The sequence below is a fragment of the Eptesicus fuscus genome, chromosome 16 (genome assembly GCF_027574615.1).
Source record: "Eptesicus fuscus isolate TK198812 chromosome 16, DD_ASM_mEF_20220401, whole genome shotgun sequence".
NCBI lineage: Eukaryota > Metazoa > Chordata > Mammalia > Chiroptera > Vespertilionidae > Eptesicus > Eptesicus fuscus.
The window spans coordinates 42,616,354-42,633,073 of NC_072488.1; the positions used below are offsets into that span (position 1 = coordinate 42,616,354).

General features: G+C 50.0%; 2 protein-coding genes across 2 annotated transcripts in view; both read right to left on the reverse strand.

The window, feature by feature from the left end:
- Window positions 1-3,637: 3,637 nt before the first annotated feature.
- On the reverse strand, window positions 3,638-5,754 carry LOC129151927 (salivary glue protein Sgs-3). Its single transcript, XM_054728536.1, has 2 exons — window positions 5,619-5,754; window positions 3,638-4,320 (listed from the first exon to the last, which is right to left on the reverse strand). Exons 1-2 carry the CDS (start codon window positions 5,752-5,754, stop codon window positions 3,638-3,640), a joined length of 819 nt encoding a protein of 272 aa, XP_054584511.1.
- Window positions 5,755-11,789: 6,035 nt separating this feature from the next.
- Window positions 11,790-16,720, reverse strand: part of ADD2 (adducin 2) — a 93,709-nt gene continuing 88,778 nt past the window's right edge. Inside the window, exon 16 of the mRNA XM_054727965.1 lies at window positions 11,790-12,097. Coding sequence (XP_054583940.1) covers window positions 11,790-12,097 — 308 coding nt within the window. The remainder of the gene's footprint in view (window positions 12,098-16,720) is intronic.

Consider the following 16,720-nt stretch of genomic DNA (forward strand, 5'->3'; position numbering starts at 1 on the left):
AGGTGGCACCATTATTATCTCCAGTTGACAAGTGAGGACATTAATAACCACACAGATAGTAAATGAAAGAGCTGGGACTTGGACCCAAGCAGTCTGGCTCCAGAGCCACCTCTCAGCCACTTAACTGCCGGCTAATCACCTGACATGTTCAACACAGACCAGCATTTAGGGGCACTAAGTACAGGTGTGTTCTTTACCTGGGAGCATATACACAAGGTTTTGTGTATATGCATTTTTCTGGAGAGAGTCTTTACCCTTGGCACCTTCTGGATCTCCATCACTGAGTAGCCATGTGACCTTGGGCAAGCTGCTTCTCTGTGCCTCAGTTTCCTCATCTGTAGAATGAGGGAGGGGCAGTAAACTATGAGACCTTAGGGGCTTCTTCCAGCTCCGATATTCTACTGCTCTGAGTTAGTTTGAGGGGTATCTGAACCTACATTACCTGGGCTGGGCTGCCTTGGGGAGCCCTCGATCTCTGCAGGGATTGGGCCGGTGTCAGAACACCTCTGCAGCTGTGGTCAGGCGTCCATGGGATCGTGTGGGAGCTGTTTCACAGCCACCCTGAGCCTCAGTAAAGTCACACCAGTAGAAGTGGATTCAATCCTGTCTTCCTAGTGTTTGAATGCTGGGTTCAGCCTAGTCCTCCCCTAGCGGCTGGGACAATTCTAGAGACAGCTGGCAGAAGCCTGAAGAATGGAATGCTGGCCTTTCTGCCAATAGGGTCTTAAGTAGACCGAAAAATCAATGGGAAAAAATAAGAGGTGTGATCACGTCTGTACCCCGAGCTCAGCTGTGGTTCATGGATGGTATTTACAGACAATACAGTAAGGCTACCGGCCCGGTACTAGAGGCCAGGTCAGCAAATGCCATGGTCAGGAGTGACACTAACGAGACTTGTGATGCCGAGGCTGGGATTGGAGGCCTGCAGTGTTCTCCCTGGAGCAGCCTCAGTGCTTGGGAGATGGTGCCTCCCTTCGTGTCACCAGGGAGTGGCCACCTAACAGTGCCATCTGTGGGAATAAGCTGGCCTCTTCGCCGGATCACTCCTGGGTGATCTGACAAAGTGAGTTTTCTGACCCTACAACGGGGGGAGCCAGATGGATGGTGAACTAACCAACAGGCCAGTTTCCTGTCTGTATTTATCATGTTTCAGTGGCCAAGAATGAGGGGGATAGACTAGTTATGGCTCACCATTAAGATATTAACACCGTGAGTGGGTTCCATGTCCCGCTCCATTCAGTATCACTGAAAGGCTCCTCCGGTGTTTAGATCCGAGAGAAGGCAAGAGGGGGCTTTGGTTTCTTTCTGCCCTCACTAACTCGGCAAACCAGCCAGCCATCCAGGACCAGATCTCCTGGTTATAACAAAACATGTCCCACCCAAAGCCATGGTGAGCGTTTGCTTCTTAGTTATTGTACTCAGGAACTCCACAGAGGGGAGCCACTGCTTTCCAGCTCCTCCTTCGGACTTAGGACAGCAATACAGCCCTGGATGCTGCACCACAGAGGGTCCTGCTCTGACCCTTTCTCTGGCCACACCTCCATGGGGATGGAGTTAGCAGGGCCAAGGGGACATGCCCATCTGGTGCTGCCCCACGCTCTGGCTATCCAGGACCCCAGGATGCCCTGCCCAAACAGCCCCTCACCTGCTTCTAGTATCTGTACAGGCTCTTCTTGGCGTTGATATTCCCAAGGACCCAGAGTGGCCCAAAGACAGCTGTTTGTATTGGGGGGATGGACAGAGCTTGGACATGAGTGCTGTCCATGCAGGTGCACACAAGGCCACTTGTGGTAGGGATGGACCCCACATCAGGAAGAGAAGGGTAATAGGACTCAGGCTACTGGTTAGAGCCCAGGGATCAGCTCTGCCGACATTGCTACTCTCGTCTGTGGAACTCCAATGAGACTGAGAATTCTAAATTTGAACCTGGCCTTCCCACCTTCTTATGAATATACTAGAAGCCTGGTGCACGAATTTGTGCACATTGAAAGGAAATTAATTAGAAGAAATATTTTAGAGGCTGGGGAGGGAACATGGGAGGTTGGCTCCATGGCGTGTCCAGCCCATCTCACCCAGTCCCAATTGGCTGGACTCCAACAGCAAGCTAAACTACCAGTTGGAGCATCTGCCCCTGGTGGTCAGTGCGCCTCATAGCGACTGGTTGAGTGGTCGACTGAACAGTCAATTGATCCGTTGGATACTTAGCATATTAGGCTTTTATATATAGAAATATTTGTAAAGGCAGTAGGATAGAACATACTTAAAACATTTAACTTGATTTAAAATGTGTCAGTGTTTAGAGATACAGTATGTGAGCTTCCAAGTATACTCTGGTCCTGCACCACCAAAGGTTTAGGCAGTCATGTTGGTCAGGGCAACCTTTGCTGCAGGCTGAGATTGTACAAGGCAGAGACCCCCCTCTAGAGGGAGACTCCTGAGCTTGCTCTGGGGACAGGATCTTTCGAACAGATCAAACACTGGAAAAGGAGATAATAAATTTTAAGTTGTTTTAGAATGATGCTGGAAGTGCATGAGTGTGACTGTCTGTGTCTGGGGATGCTTGTGGTTCTGTGTATGTTGATATGTGTGGGCATGTCTGTGTGTATGTTTGGTTATATGTTAAGCATTCGTTTTAAGAATAGACATCTGAAGCAGTGAAAATTTGTATGGTGTCCTCCCCAATGTACAATCCAAAAATCTTAAATAATAAAAAATTAGTCCCCAAGGTTCTGATTTTTCCCTGATTGTTGATTATTTCCTTATTTTACAGCGGAGGAAACTATCTTGGAGATTTTAAGTGACTTACCCAAGGGAACAGAGCTCACAAACCCGGGCCAGGAGTCAGCCCAAGCAGCATGGCTCCAGAGCCCTGGAACCCTGCTCACTATCACGTATGACCTCTTGGCCGGGGGAACAGATCCCAACAGGCTGGCCCTGGGGCAGGTGGCCCAAAGATGGGGACTCTGGAAACCAGGTAGGGAGTGCTGATATAAGTGTTAAGGCATTTGGATAGGTTCCTGGTCTTGGAGGAGTAAGGGGCTCACTGCTCATCCTTGACCGCTTTGCTAGTGAATAAAAGAGAGGAAGGTCCATGACAGCACTGCTGGGGCCATAAAATAGAACCAGGGCTGCTTGGGACTGTTTCTGCAAAGTGGAAGCAGAGAAGGGAAATGTCGCCTCCTGGTGGAAATCCTTGGTAGTGGCAGTAGGGTTCCTGCAGCGTGAATCCTGGCACCTTACTCTTCAGGCCAGGATAGGTGCCCACCACATTTCCCCAGTGTCCCTGCCCCCTGCACCGCAGCCCACCCACTGCTGCCAGCTGGCTCTGAGTGTCCAAGTGGGAGCGGGTCTCCACTACACTATATACTCAGAAGAAATTCCTCAGCGTTTCTGGCAGGCAGAGGGCACCCTGCTCCCATGTTTGCATCGCCACCTTCCACGGCAGCGAGCTTTACAAAGGGCGTCAGCACACTGCCTGGTCGTTGGCCTGGTCAGTGAACACAGCTGTGAGACTGCAGAGCTGGGCAGTGCTGTTTACAGGCAGCTTTCTCCATGACTTCAGGAGAGAAAAGACATGGCTTTGGGGCAGGGGAGGGCCTGGGATCCTTGCCGTTAGGCCCACAGGAGCCGGGGAGCTTCAGGGTCTCTGGGTGCAGGGTCTCTGGGTGTAGGGCCTCTGGGTGCAGGGTCTCTGGGTGCAGGGTCTCTGGGTGCAGGGTCTCTGGGTGCAGGGTCCCTGGGTGTAGGGTCTCTGGGTGTAGGGTCCCTGGGTGTAGGGTCTCTGGGTGCAGGGTCTCTGGGTCAGGGCCTCTGGGTGCAGAGTCTCTGGGTGCAGGGTCTCTGGGTGCAGGGTCTCTGGGTGCAGGGTCCCTGGGTGTAGGGTCTCTGGGTGCAGGGTCTCTGGGTGCAGGGTCCCTGGGTGTAGGGTCCCTGGGTGTAGGGTCCCTGGGTATAGGGTCTCTGGGTGTAGGGTCCCTGGGTGTAGGGTCTCTGGGTGCAGGGTCCCTGGGTGCAGGGTCTCTGGGTGCAGGGTCTCTGGGTGCAGGGTCCCTGGGTGTAGGGTCTCTGGGTGTAGGGTCTCTGGGTGCAGGGTCCCTGGGTGTAGGGTCCCTGGGTGTAGGGTCTCTGGGTGCAGGGTCTCTGGGTGTAGGGTCTCTGGGTGCAGGGTCTCTGGGTGTAGGGTCTCTGGGTGCAGGGCCTCTGGGTGTAGGGTCTCTGGGTGCAGGGTCTCTGGGTGTAGGGTCTCTGGGTGTAGGGTCTCTGGGTGCAGGGTCTCTGGGTGTAGGGTCTCTGGGTGCAGGGTCCCTGGGTGCAGGGTCTCTGGGTGTAGAGAACAGGTCACCTGGAAGCAGTGGGCTGGGGGTGATGATCGGGACTACGCCTGTGGAGCAGTGAGTGGGAAGAGGTGGAAAGAGTAAGGGGCTTGGTTGCCTGGAAGACTTGGGTTTGAATTTGGGCGTCACCACACGTTAACCTGTGGCACACGAACTCCTAGGACAGAGCCTTCACTGTAAAGCGGGTGATAATGATAGGACCACCCGCAGGGTTTCCGCGGGATTGAAATGAAGTGCTGTGTATAAGACACCAACGCCTGACCTCTGTGTGTGGATCCGCAGAAGTCCTGGGCTCCTGATTTGTGAAGAGCTGAGAGGGGCAAAATGGGCTCTTTCTTCTTTTTTCTCTCCCCAGGATCTCCATTCTGGGGGAGAGAGACAACCCCTTGAGGGCTCTCCCAGGCCCCCTGATTATGGCCTGACACCCCTTCCCTTTCCAACCCCTGCCCCCCAGTCTGCCCCTGCTGCTTCCCCTCCGGACCTGCATGTATGTTTTTGCAACTCCTCCCCCCCCCCGCCCCCCCCCCCATCTAAATCCTCCTCCTCCACAGAGCTGTTTGCAAACCCACGTGCCAGACCTCTCAGGGGTCTGGAGCATTTTGTTGCCTCTCTTCCCCCTCGGAACTCAATTCACATGTCCAGCTTTCCATGTGCGAGGAATGGTTTCAAGGATAAAGGTGCGATCGGATGTTTCCATAAATGGACCCCCTCTCTGGTTTCTGCCGCCCTGGGAGCTGGCAGAACTCGTGGCCGACAGAGACGGGTCACACACAAGGAAGCCAAGCAAGGTAGATTTACTCGGGTCATATCTGCGGGTGAGATAACAGCACGTACATACAGAAGTCCACGGGCAGAGGCACCACCCGGCACCACAAACACCAGAGCGGAGGTGGGGGTGGGGGTGGGGGGCGGAAGTGGCTTTGGGGCATTCTCTTGAAAATCCAAGGGCAGCTTTGGTGCTCAGAGATTCGAACAGAAGACGATACAAAACCAACCCATAAATATATATATATATATATGTGTGTGTTTTATATATATATATATAAAATTGCAAAATAAAAGCCCAAGAAACTAATCATCAATCCTGCACATCAGTGGCTCAAAAAGTGTTAGCGCAGAGAAAGGCAAACCCATCCGCGGAGCTGCTGCGTGACCGGGGCTGGCATTTCAGTAGCAGGAAGGGCATTTACATGGAACCCTATTGGAAACGTCACAATACGAGGACAAGCTAAACACACACAATGTATGTACACAGGAGACGATTGTCAGACACAGACACTTCACCAAAACCATCCACAGCTTTAGAGAACACCAAACCATCCACAGCTTTAGAGAACGCCGCACTCTCTATCCAGACCCCACGCGCCGGCCAGGCCAGCCCAGGCTCTCCCTGTCCCTTCTGCCGTGGGAGGGTGACCATTACGTCCACAGGACTGGGCAGCTGTAGCACAGATCCGGGGAATTTAAAGGCAGAGCCGATCACCAACATCAAACAATCACTCACCAAAGCAGGCCCTAGAGGCATGAGGTGGAGTTGAAATGTGGGGATGGGGTCCCCAAAATATAGTTCCCTTTTTGGTAAGTATTTAAATGTGGCCCCTCTGTCCATGGTCCAACTGTGGTCCTCCGTCTGATCCACTTTGAAAGGGAAGATGTGGCCTTTGAGCTTCTAAACGTTATACAAGGTGATTTGCTAGAGGGGAGAAGGGATTAGCGTTCTTCTATTGTTACTCCCCACCACCACCACCTAAACCCTCACATTTTCTTTACACGACTCAGAGACGCGGCAGCTGGCCTCATCCTGGCGCTGGGGAAACGGGTGAGCCAGGAGCCAGGAGGACTTTCTCACACCGAGGCTCTGGCTCTGGCTCTGGCTGCCCCTGAATCCCTCCCTATGTTAGTAACAGCGACCATTTCTCCTTCATCTTCAGGCCCCAATTTCTCAAAGCCACGATCCAACTTTTGGGAGCATCTAGAAGGACAATGGCACCAATCATCATTTTGACAAAACCTGATTCCACCTAAGTATGAATCAATAAGAACCATTACCTCCATATTTTTTTTCCAACTGTGGGTTCTTTCTAACTGTTCCTAAAATGAGAAGGCAGTCTTGATAACAATGATGAGAGGAGCTTTCTCCACTGAAGAATGACTCCCCACCCAAAATCCCCACGCTGACTCCTGGCTGAGGGTGGTTTCTCAGTGCAAGAGGCTCAGGAGGGTTGGGTATGCCTTGGTGACAGGGCTCTACATGTGGGCTCTTATTTCTGGATATATATATATATATATATATATATATATATGCACACACACCTCCCATCCAAGTGGATGTAGGTTGGTTAACAGGACATTTGAAATGAACGCTCTACAGTGTATGCTTTCTGTATTGTAGCGTGAGTGGACCCGTGCAGATAAATAACCAAAGAGCACATTTTATTAGAGTCAGTTCAAGGCCTCTGACTTAATCTCACATTACATTATCCCTTTCGGGATAGATGGGGGACACTGGCAGTAAGATGTCCCAGCAGGTTTTGAGTTGTGAGGTGCCCTGTCCTTTCTGTGGGTGTGCAGGGCATGGCTTTATCTCCTCTCTCATTTCTTCTCAGACTCTTTGAGTTCTGTTGTCTTAGTTTGCTTGGGTTCTATCTCCTCTACGCTCAAAGTCAGCTGCAGCTGTGCCAGGCCAGCTCACGGGCTCTGCTGACCCGCATGAAAGAAACAGGTGCTATGCATTTTCTCACTTGTCCAATAGTCAGAAACGGAACACTCTCGGCCTGGATCTAGAACATAAATGTCACACTTGTGCAAAAGATGGCAGACATGTGGGCCATGTGTCCATCTATCCCTATGCGTATCTGCCTGGAAAAACCCACACTTCTTTTTCATCTTTCAGACTTTCCAAAGTGAATTGTGCTCCTGGGCAAATGGTTCTTTCAAGTCCATGTAATCAGAGAAGTGGCTTTCTAGCAGTTCCGCCCCCCCGCCCCCCCGCCCCCCTCCCCCGTGCTGACAAAAGTGGTAGCCGTCTGTTATGACACTGACAAATGACAGCTGAATGACTATATTGCCATATTCAGGAATGAGTGACCCAGTATTAGACACAGGAAGCAGGCTTCCGGGCCCAGTATAATGCATGTCAGTGGTATAAGGACAATGCTTTCCAATGGGGTTCATCCAAACATACCAAGTCCTTCAAAAGTAACATCTCTGTTTGCAGAGGAACCCTGTTTTTGTTACAGGAGGGTCGAGGAAGGTTACTTTTATCTGTGTGTAACCTGGCCAAAGTAGGACAGGTCCTTGCGCCACCTGCAGGCCAAGGGGCTCCTATGGAGCCCAGATCTGGGCTGTGGCTGTATCTAGGCTGCACTTTTTGCAGTTTGAGGAAAGGTCACCGGGTGTGGATGATTTTCCCACAGCACTGCTGGGTGCCAGCACCGTGCACGGACAGTGGCTGGGACTACGCTTGTCTCTCTGTATCTCCCCTCCCTCTGCTCCCCTCCCCCTCCTGCCCATCTTTCCGTGGAAATAGCCTCAAAACCTCTCCACTTCCCAGCTCAGCAGGCCACGGCACAGCAGACTGGTTCCATCGTCTCATTCCTTTTCTGCGGCATATCCAGCTCGAAATGAACTATTGCCTACTGATTCTGAGCTCTCCGTACATACATTTTCTCCAGACAGATTCTGGTCCAAGTTTTCAGCCAGCTTTTAACCAGAGCCAAAGACAACGTCCCCACCTCTCACCCTAAACGCCTTTGGTCCTGTTTGGACTGAACATCTGCTTCAACAGCATCCAGTGCACGGCCTCAGGCCTGGAGCTAAGTGCGCCACATCCAATACAGACAAGGGAAGAGCAACTCTACACAAGCCAAAATAGAACTGGAAGCCGAGCTAATTATTTGAATACTAGAGGCCTGGTGCACAAAATCGTGCACAGGTACGGTCCCTGGCCTGGCCGGTGATCAGGGCCAATCTGTGAGGCAACTGGAGGGGCAATTGGGGGGCCCCCACTGGCACCTGCCTTGGCTGGCCTGGCACCACTTGCTCGCCAGCCCTGCCCCCTGCTGCTGGTCACCTCCTTCTGTGGGAGGCAACCGGTGGGGTGATGGGAGGGGGGGGCAGCACCAGTCCGCTCGCCGGCCAGCCCCACCTCCCAATTGCCCTGCTGCTGCCACTGGTTCCCTCCCCATGCGGGGCAAACAGTGGGACTATAGGGAGGGCCCCCCACTGGCACCCGCCTTGGCTGGCCAGGGACCTGCGGGCTGGGGGTAGCTCCTGCATTGAGCACCTGCACCCTGGTGGTCAATGTGCATCATAGCGACCAGTCGTTCCACCAATTGTACTTCCGTTTGGTCGATTTGCATATTAGGCTTTTATTATATAGGATTTCCCTCTTTTTGTCGAAAATCTTTCTAAAGATGCCTTATCCAAATCACTTGATGGAAATGAATTCTGTGCTGGAAGCTCACTTTTTGCTCTAAGGGAAAATGTGTGAGGCAGGTCACCTAACATGGTTTAGTAGTGACGTTCAGAAAGGCCCCCTTATAAGAAGATTGTCCATGCCTCCAGCCCACTCCTCTTTAAGTCTATTCTCCACTCAGCCACCAAAGGTTTCCTAAAATCCAGGGCTGATCACGACTCTACCCTGATTACAAGTCCTGAGTGGCTCCAAACCGCTTACATGATAGAGTCTAGTTCCTCCATACTTTCTACAATTTCTTTATGCTTCAGTCCTGTCCATCTGTGAAACGATCACCCCACCCCTGCCTCCCACCTTACACCTTGTGCTCAATGCGCGCATCATGGAGTTTTATGCTTCTGGGCCTTTACACATGCTCTTCCCTCATCCTGGAATGGCCTGCCTACCCTTTTGTCCCCTAGGAAATTCCTCTTTGTTTTGAAAATCTAACTCAACTATCATTCCTTTCAGGAAGGTTTCTCTGGCCCAGAGGACAATAAATCATTGCTTCCTAATGCCACCTCTGCACCCTTGCCTGTTTGTAACTTGTCTATGTGCCTACTTTACTTATGAGGTGCCCTCAGGCCTGGCCCATAATCCAAGCTCATACGTGTGGGTTTTTTTATTTAATGGGTAAATATGAGGTGGACTCATGGCATAAAGTCCAAGGACAATGCCCAAATTCCAACAAGCTCTGGCATATTCATCTGAATGAGGCCTCCCTGTTGTAAAGGGAATAAAGAGAATTTGTTGAATGCAGAGTCAGTCAACATATCTCTGAGCTACAACCACTCAAACATAAAAAGCTGCATCAATGGTTGTGTCCACTCCACCCTTTACTTAACATTGCTTGCCACTTATTATTCTAGTCACAATGATTGTTTTCTTTTAATGTCAGCATAATGCCTGACATTTAGTGGGTGCTTAACAAATATTGTGAAGGGACCAATGAATGAATGTGAAGTCTACTTTTATAAAGAAGGCATCAAAGGATTGGCTTTTAAAGGCATTTCCTATATCACAGACTTTTCTGAGGCATCAGTGCCCCTGATCATTGGGTTGTCCATCACAAGACCCAATCAGAAAGCAGAATTGGGGGGGGGGGGGAGAGTCTCAGGGGACGAAAATGGGGGTAGCAGTTGGGAATCTGCATTGGAGAGACACAGCATTGGGTTTTCCTTAGTCATGTCAGTTTTCTTTTTTCTCAAGAAATAGTCCAAATATGAATGGTATTTCCTGCCCCAACCAGAAATCCCCTGCATCTCCTTTGTCAGAGGTCCACACTGGCCTGGCCACAGTCAATGTTAACCAGGAACTTAACATGCACAGATGAGGGTGAACCCGGGTTATTTCCTGCCTTCATTTCCAAAACTGACATTATGCAGTGGAGACCAGTCACAAAAATGGGGCCTGGACTAAAACCACCATCCCTGGGGATTAGAGATTTTTTGATCACCACAGCTATTAAGAGCAAAGGCTCTGGACTCAGGCTGACTTGGATTTAAGTCCAGGCTCTGAATCTTTCTAGCCAAGCCACCTGGAACATGTCAATTTTCCTTTTGGGGGCTCCGTTTCCTTTCCCATAAAATGGGACTAATCTTACCCATATTACGTGAGGGTTAAAGGATGTAATGTATATAAAGCCTGCACAGTGTCTCTATATACAGTAAGTGCTCAAACATGGAAAACTATGATTAAGAACTTTCAAAAATACTTTTACAATAATCAGGACGAAGAGGGAAAATATCCTTTGAAGACACTGTGCTTTAAAGAGAATGGATTGTCTATTTTTTAGGAGCCAACAATGCTCACTAATCAATACCCCATGGAAGAATATGAAAAGACAGTGTTAGCATTTAAAACAATAGCTGTGGCCATTACTAGGCCCCAGGATGGACATAGTGACAGGGCCTAGGACACCTAAGCCTATCTGATTAATCCTGAAAGGTTCATCACCAGAGTGACTGAGTTGGAATCCAAAGGACCCAAGGCCAAGGTGCCTAGGGTAAGAGGCCAGTTCTAGTCCATGAACCAGTGCTTCTGGGTTTGAGGGAAAGTCAGGGGACACCCCACTGCTGGGCAGTGAGGTGGGTAGAGCTCCATGTGTCATGCAAAGCTAGAAAGGGATAGCATTTTTTATCATCCTCATATAACCCAAAGCCAACAGAGGACCTACATTTCCCCAAATGTCTGCCCTGAGCATGAGACAACTGTTTTCTAACCTAAATTTGGTTTTACTTTGGAAGCTCCTGAGATACACAATTTGAATGGGTCAAGCTCCTGGCATCTTATATTGATTAAATTATCTCCCATTCCATGGATAGCTTGGCTTGCCCTGTGTCTGCCAACTTTTACAATTCTTCCATCCATAATTCAGGAGGTTCCATGAAGAAAGCTCAAGGTTAGTGGTTGGGGAAGCACAAGCTAAGCCATCAGTCCTTGGGAACAAAGATTAACTTCTGGTGGAGGGGACAGGTCAGTTTGTCTGGTTACTGTGAGCAGCAAGGCAGGGACCCTATGAAAAGAGAAGAGAGATTTCTAAACATAGTGGTAGCTCCGTCAGTAGGAGATTGGGTTCCCATGAGGAAAAGGACCTTGTTCAGGGGAAGCCTTGACCTGATTTTTAGTCTGAGCCTGTGAGAGCTTGTGGCCCACTCTTGCCCTCTTGCCCGAGGTTCAGCTCAGGGGGCAGCACCCTCACAAAGGCAGCCCACAACTAGGCAGTGTTGGGTAGTGGAAAGAGCACTGGACTGGGAGCCAGGAGACCTGAATTCCAGTGCAGGCTCTGCCACTAACTAGCTGTGTGACCTTGGGAAAGTCACCTGATTTCTCTGGGGGAATTGTAAATGAGGGGTTGGTCGGGCAATCTCTATGTTCCCCATCAGAGTGTGGTCCAGGGTCCTACTCTATCCCTCCTTGGCCCTGTGCTTCCAGGGGTGGAGATGGGAGAAGGGAAGGTGGGAGAGAGGATACAGATGGGAGCCCCAGGGTGCTACGAATCAGGACTCCACTTTCTCCTTCTTTTTGCTCTTTTTCAGGAAGGATGGGGTTCGGAATTTCTTTTTCTTCTTTGAGGGAGATTTGGAAGGTGAGCCCTCTGGGGACATGGGGCCGCTGGTGACCGACTCAGTTTTGTCCTTAGAGGTGTCAACTTCCGTGTCAGCATTGGTGGTCATCTGGCTCAAGCCTTTGCTGAGAATTTCCTCTGCGGTCTGCTCGTCCTCCCTCCCGTTGACCACCACCCCTTCTGGCTGCGTTGTTTCGGGCTCTGTGGTGGCTTTGCTTGTTTCTGTCTCTTTAGCACCTTCTGAAAAAAGATCAAAAGACATGACCCATAAGATGTCATCCAGGTGAGAGCTTCCACCTGGGGTTACCAGAACCTCTTCTAGGCAATTCTACAAAGTAAGTCCAGAGCAGTGAAAGAGCAGGCTGATGTTGTAGGAGCAGAGGGTAGGCAGGGCTCTCATCCAAGCCTGCACCCTTTCCACACGGCCTGCCCTGGGAACAAGCCCTTGGCAGGTCAGTGACTCTGGGCTCTTGTTGACAAATGCACACAAGTAATGGTGTCCAAATGTGGCTCAGCTAGGGGCCTTTCTAGGCACAGATGGAGGAAACAGATACAGGCAAGGACAGAGGCTGTAGGAGCGGGGAGAGCAGTGTCCTGTACAACTCAGTGGAGGCATCTAAGAAATGTAACTGGTGCAGTTTCACCAGTAAATATATGGAAATTATATTTTTTCATACCCATTTTATTTTCTACACGACGGAGGAACTTTTAGAAGAATGGAGAGTTACCTTCTCTGTAGACAGAGAGGGGAAGGCAGAAGGAGAATGGAATTCCTGAGTGACATGAACCCTGTGTTTCTAAGATAAGGATTAACCAAAAGGGAAGAAACTTGGTTGGCCCAGTCTAGCAGCCATTGCCCCACTCTGCACCCCAGTTCTTTAACCTGCCTGGAGGGAGCCTGTTAGGATTGGCACCATCTTCTAGGCCAGAACTGCTCAGACCCCATAAACAAAACCCTCCTGTGGCCCTTTCTCCACCCTCCCACTCTCACTCCACCCTGCTTCCATTGGGGCTCTGAAATGCCTTGATGGGGAGGCAGGAGGGAAAATTACAAAACCATGGCAGGAGGGAAGTAGATAATATAGGAGTCAAGAGCATTGGGGAACTCGGTAGTTATATGATGACTGAGAGTGGGCTGGACTGTAGGAATGGGAGCTGATGGCCAAGGTCTTTGCTACTAAAAGAGAGGCAGTTCTTAGAAGTTACCTGGCAGCAAACCAGCAGACACAACCTTCTCCCCATCCACTTTCCTCACTTTATCTGTTATTCTGCCTTATCAATCTCTGGTCCCTTGACCTCTCTCTGTCACCCTGGCCTTGTTTCCTTCTGTCTATGAGGACCTTCTCTCTCCTGTTCCCCCAACCTTCACCCCATACAATGAATCAACTTGAGTGTTATCTTTTCCTTCAAGTCTTTCCTGATCCCTCCATACTTCCAAGTAGAACTGATCACTTTCTCTTTTCTTCCCCCACTATATAAACTTCCATCATAGACACTGTAAAACAACCACACTTCCTTTTTTATGTCTATCTCCCCCTCAAAACTGAAATAAATTAGGGCAAGGTGGTGTCTAAATTATCTATGTAACTAGCTCATAGAAGGTACTCAAAAAATGTGGAACCCATGAATGGTCAAATGCATGCGCTAACAAATGAAGGTGTGAATGATTTTATTCTAACCAAGCCAGCACTGTACCTCATCTTCTTTCTTGTCTGTTCAGCCTGAGCCTTCTAAGCTGATTTGGACCAAGCCATGTGCACAAACAGCCCTGAGTGCTGGCCTTTGTCTCCTGTACCTAGTTCCCTGCCCCCACTCCTCCTCCTGGGCTCATGTTCTCCCATGGTTCTGCAACTTCAATCCAGTTTCTCGCTATAGTCCACTTTTTTTGATGACCCATTAGGACATGTTTCTCAAGCCTGACCCTCTCAGATGACTTTGATACTTGCCTTCCAGCTCCATGAACATAACTGTGAATAAGAGGGACTCCCACTTCCTGTCCATGTGTGCTTTCCTTCCCTAGTGGATGGGTATCCTCACCCCAACAGTGCCCTTCATTCATGCCCTTCACCCATACCCACCTTACTGTCCACCTCATCTATAGCCTCAGCCCCTGGTCTGTGTCTTGGGTTAGGAGAGTGGCACTCAAACTTCTCACTATCCAGAAAATGAGGCCACGCCAAGTGCACCCATCAGGATCTCAGAGCGCCCACATTATCAATTGTTTAGTAAATGAAAGGGGGGCTAGTGGAGGCACAGTGGGCCTTGGAGGAGCCAGACTCCAAACTGAGGTCCCAGTCCTTTAGCTACAAGGGACAGAGACCATTGGAGAGTTTGGTTGGCCAAGAGAAGGTGCAACAGGTCAGGGCTCCAGAAATAAACAGTTATTGGGCTCCTGGAAAGTATCAAGGACCAGCTCTGAGAGCCTAGACTCCTCCTCTGTTAACATCTCCAAAGAGTTAAGGCTGGAACTACACAGAGCTCTCAACTGGTCTTCAGTGAATTGAGGACCAGGCTGGGAAGAGCCCCAAGAAGGAGGGGCAGATAGGAGCTTGTCTTCTAAGATCCCCTAACAACAATCACTGGCTTTCTCTCTTGGGTGAGACACTTAGAGCTCTGGGAGTAGGAGACAGATGTGAGGGTGGGTGGAGTGCAGCAGAGGCTGAAAACTGGAGGCTCAGTCCAAGGATGGTGTCCCCAGGAAGCAGGGATGGGGAAGGGGGATCCAGAGAGTGGGTAATTTGGAATAAGACTCAACTTGGAAGCCAAGGTCCACATCCAGGCCCCTGTGAATGCAGAGACAAAGGGCTGAAAGGCTTGCAGAGGATGGAGGAGGGAAAGAGGTGCTTCTATAGGGAGGTCCTGAGCGTGTTTGGACATTCCATCTCTCACACCTGATTTCTAACCATCTCTCAGCTTCCAACTACTCATTGTCTCTTGATCTTCCAGTGTCTCTCCCAGGATGTTCACTTCCCCAGCTTTCTAACCACAACCCCTGGATAGCCCACTCTACTCCTGTCCTCCAGTCAAGTATACATCGTCCCAAGGTCAGGCTCAAGCCCCTCTTGACATTTGACAATGATCTTGCCCTCCTCTAAACCTACTGCCAATATATTAATTCTACACTTACATGCCATTTATCTTTTTTTAAGAGCCCACACTTGAGTGTGGTCCCTTCCCACACTACATCTGGGCTGGCCCTGTGGCTTGCAGTAACTAACAGAATGCAGAGAAAGTGCCACTGAGCCAGCCTCTCGCTGAAGACGTGAAAAAGCCTAGCAGCATCTGCTTTTATAAGTTGGGAGGCCAGAGCCAACATGTATAAATTCTGACTATCCTGATGGAAACAAACACATATGGCCTACAACCACATGGAGAGACAGAGACAGTAGGTAGGCATGCCCTGAGGGATGCTGAAGACAGAAGTCAAGCCAGGTGCTCTATGCATCCCTATAAGGTCCCTAGAGTCATGCAGACTCTGGCCCATAACCCAAAAGAGGCCATGGCTCCTTAGGGGTGCCATGCATTCAGAACCAGGATATAAATGTACTCCTGAGGGCCAAAAGCACTCTGTCTACTACATGGAATGGCCAGGAGCTGACCCCACTGCCCATTCACTGTGGGGGCTATTTTTTTCTGGGTGGCATGCTCTGTATAAGTATCGGTGTGTGTTTTTGCATGTGTGTCCTATGTATGTATATCGTTCAGGGGAGTCTTGTTTATGCATAGGACATGTGAAATCGGTCATGAATTTTATAGCCAGGAAACCTCCCAAAGGCAGGGTTGTGAGTTGCAAAAAAAAAAAAAAAGGAGGGGGGATAGATTTCTTTTGAAAAAGTCCTCCCTCCCCCATTGCAAGTGTGGAGTGAGTTAGTAAGCAGCCTCTCTATACTTACTACAGAGACAAGTATTCAGAATCGGAGGAAACTCCTTTGATGAAGGCACAAATGGGAAGAGAAAGGAAGACATTGTGGAGACAGGTTGACAACACCACGATGAGACACAACGAACACAAACAGTCGGGGGACATCCACTTGGGACTCTGGCCTCAAGCAGATGGGTTTCCTCTGGCAACCCTGGGCCTACACTTGGGCAGCAATTTGCCTAGAGAGGGTGCTAAGGGGTTGGGGCATTCTAGCAGCTTCCATAATGTGGACATTCTATCCAGGAGGGAGCAGATTCCAGCTGGCCACCAAGCTGCTACTCCCTGCATGGAGGTCCAGCCCTCTGTGGTGAGGACTCTGGGGGTTCAGGGAAGAGTGTTCATGCCCAGGTGTGATTCCGGGAGCTCATTAAACACACTTAGATAACCTAGGTGGTATGGACTGTAATACTATTATTATCTGTCATATATATTATTAATCACAACCACAATTAAATCTTACATGTCAATCATGTCCACAACTTCCCTTATACATATAAGAACCTTAAAAAAGGAAAACAGTAGCCCCATTTGACAGACAAGGAGACTGAGGCACAGAGATTATCTGATTTTCTAAAATGAGTGGTTGAATTATTGTTAGTTAGCATTGGCGTTGGGCCTAGAACTCACTTCTCTGAACTAGTAGCTAGTGAAGTGGTTCTCGACCTGGGCTACACATTAGATTCACCTGGGGGGGGTCTTAAAATCCCAGGCTTCCCTCCTTCCCACCCCCAAACTATTTAACTCAGAACCTAGGCTGGGACCCAGGCAGGCATCAGGAATGTTCAAGTTCCCCAGGACCCCTGTGATTCCTAAGTGCGGTCAAGGTTGAAAATGACCTCATCAGCCTCACCTGGGAGCTCCTTGAAAAGGCAGCGTCTCAGGGCCCACCCCAGGTTGGCTGCACCGGGATCTTCATTTTCACAAGATCCCTGAGCCCTGGG

Coding starts and splice junctions, on each gene's coding strand:
- LOC129151927 (XM_054728536.1), bottom strand. CDS start 5,754: ATGGTCACCCTCCCACGGCAGAAGGGACAGGGAGAGCCTGGGCTGGCC. Junction 4,321..5,618: donor TAAAGCTGTGGATGGTTTTG/GTGAAGTGTCTG, acceptor CTCTACACCCAG/AGACCCTGCACCCAGGGACC.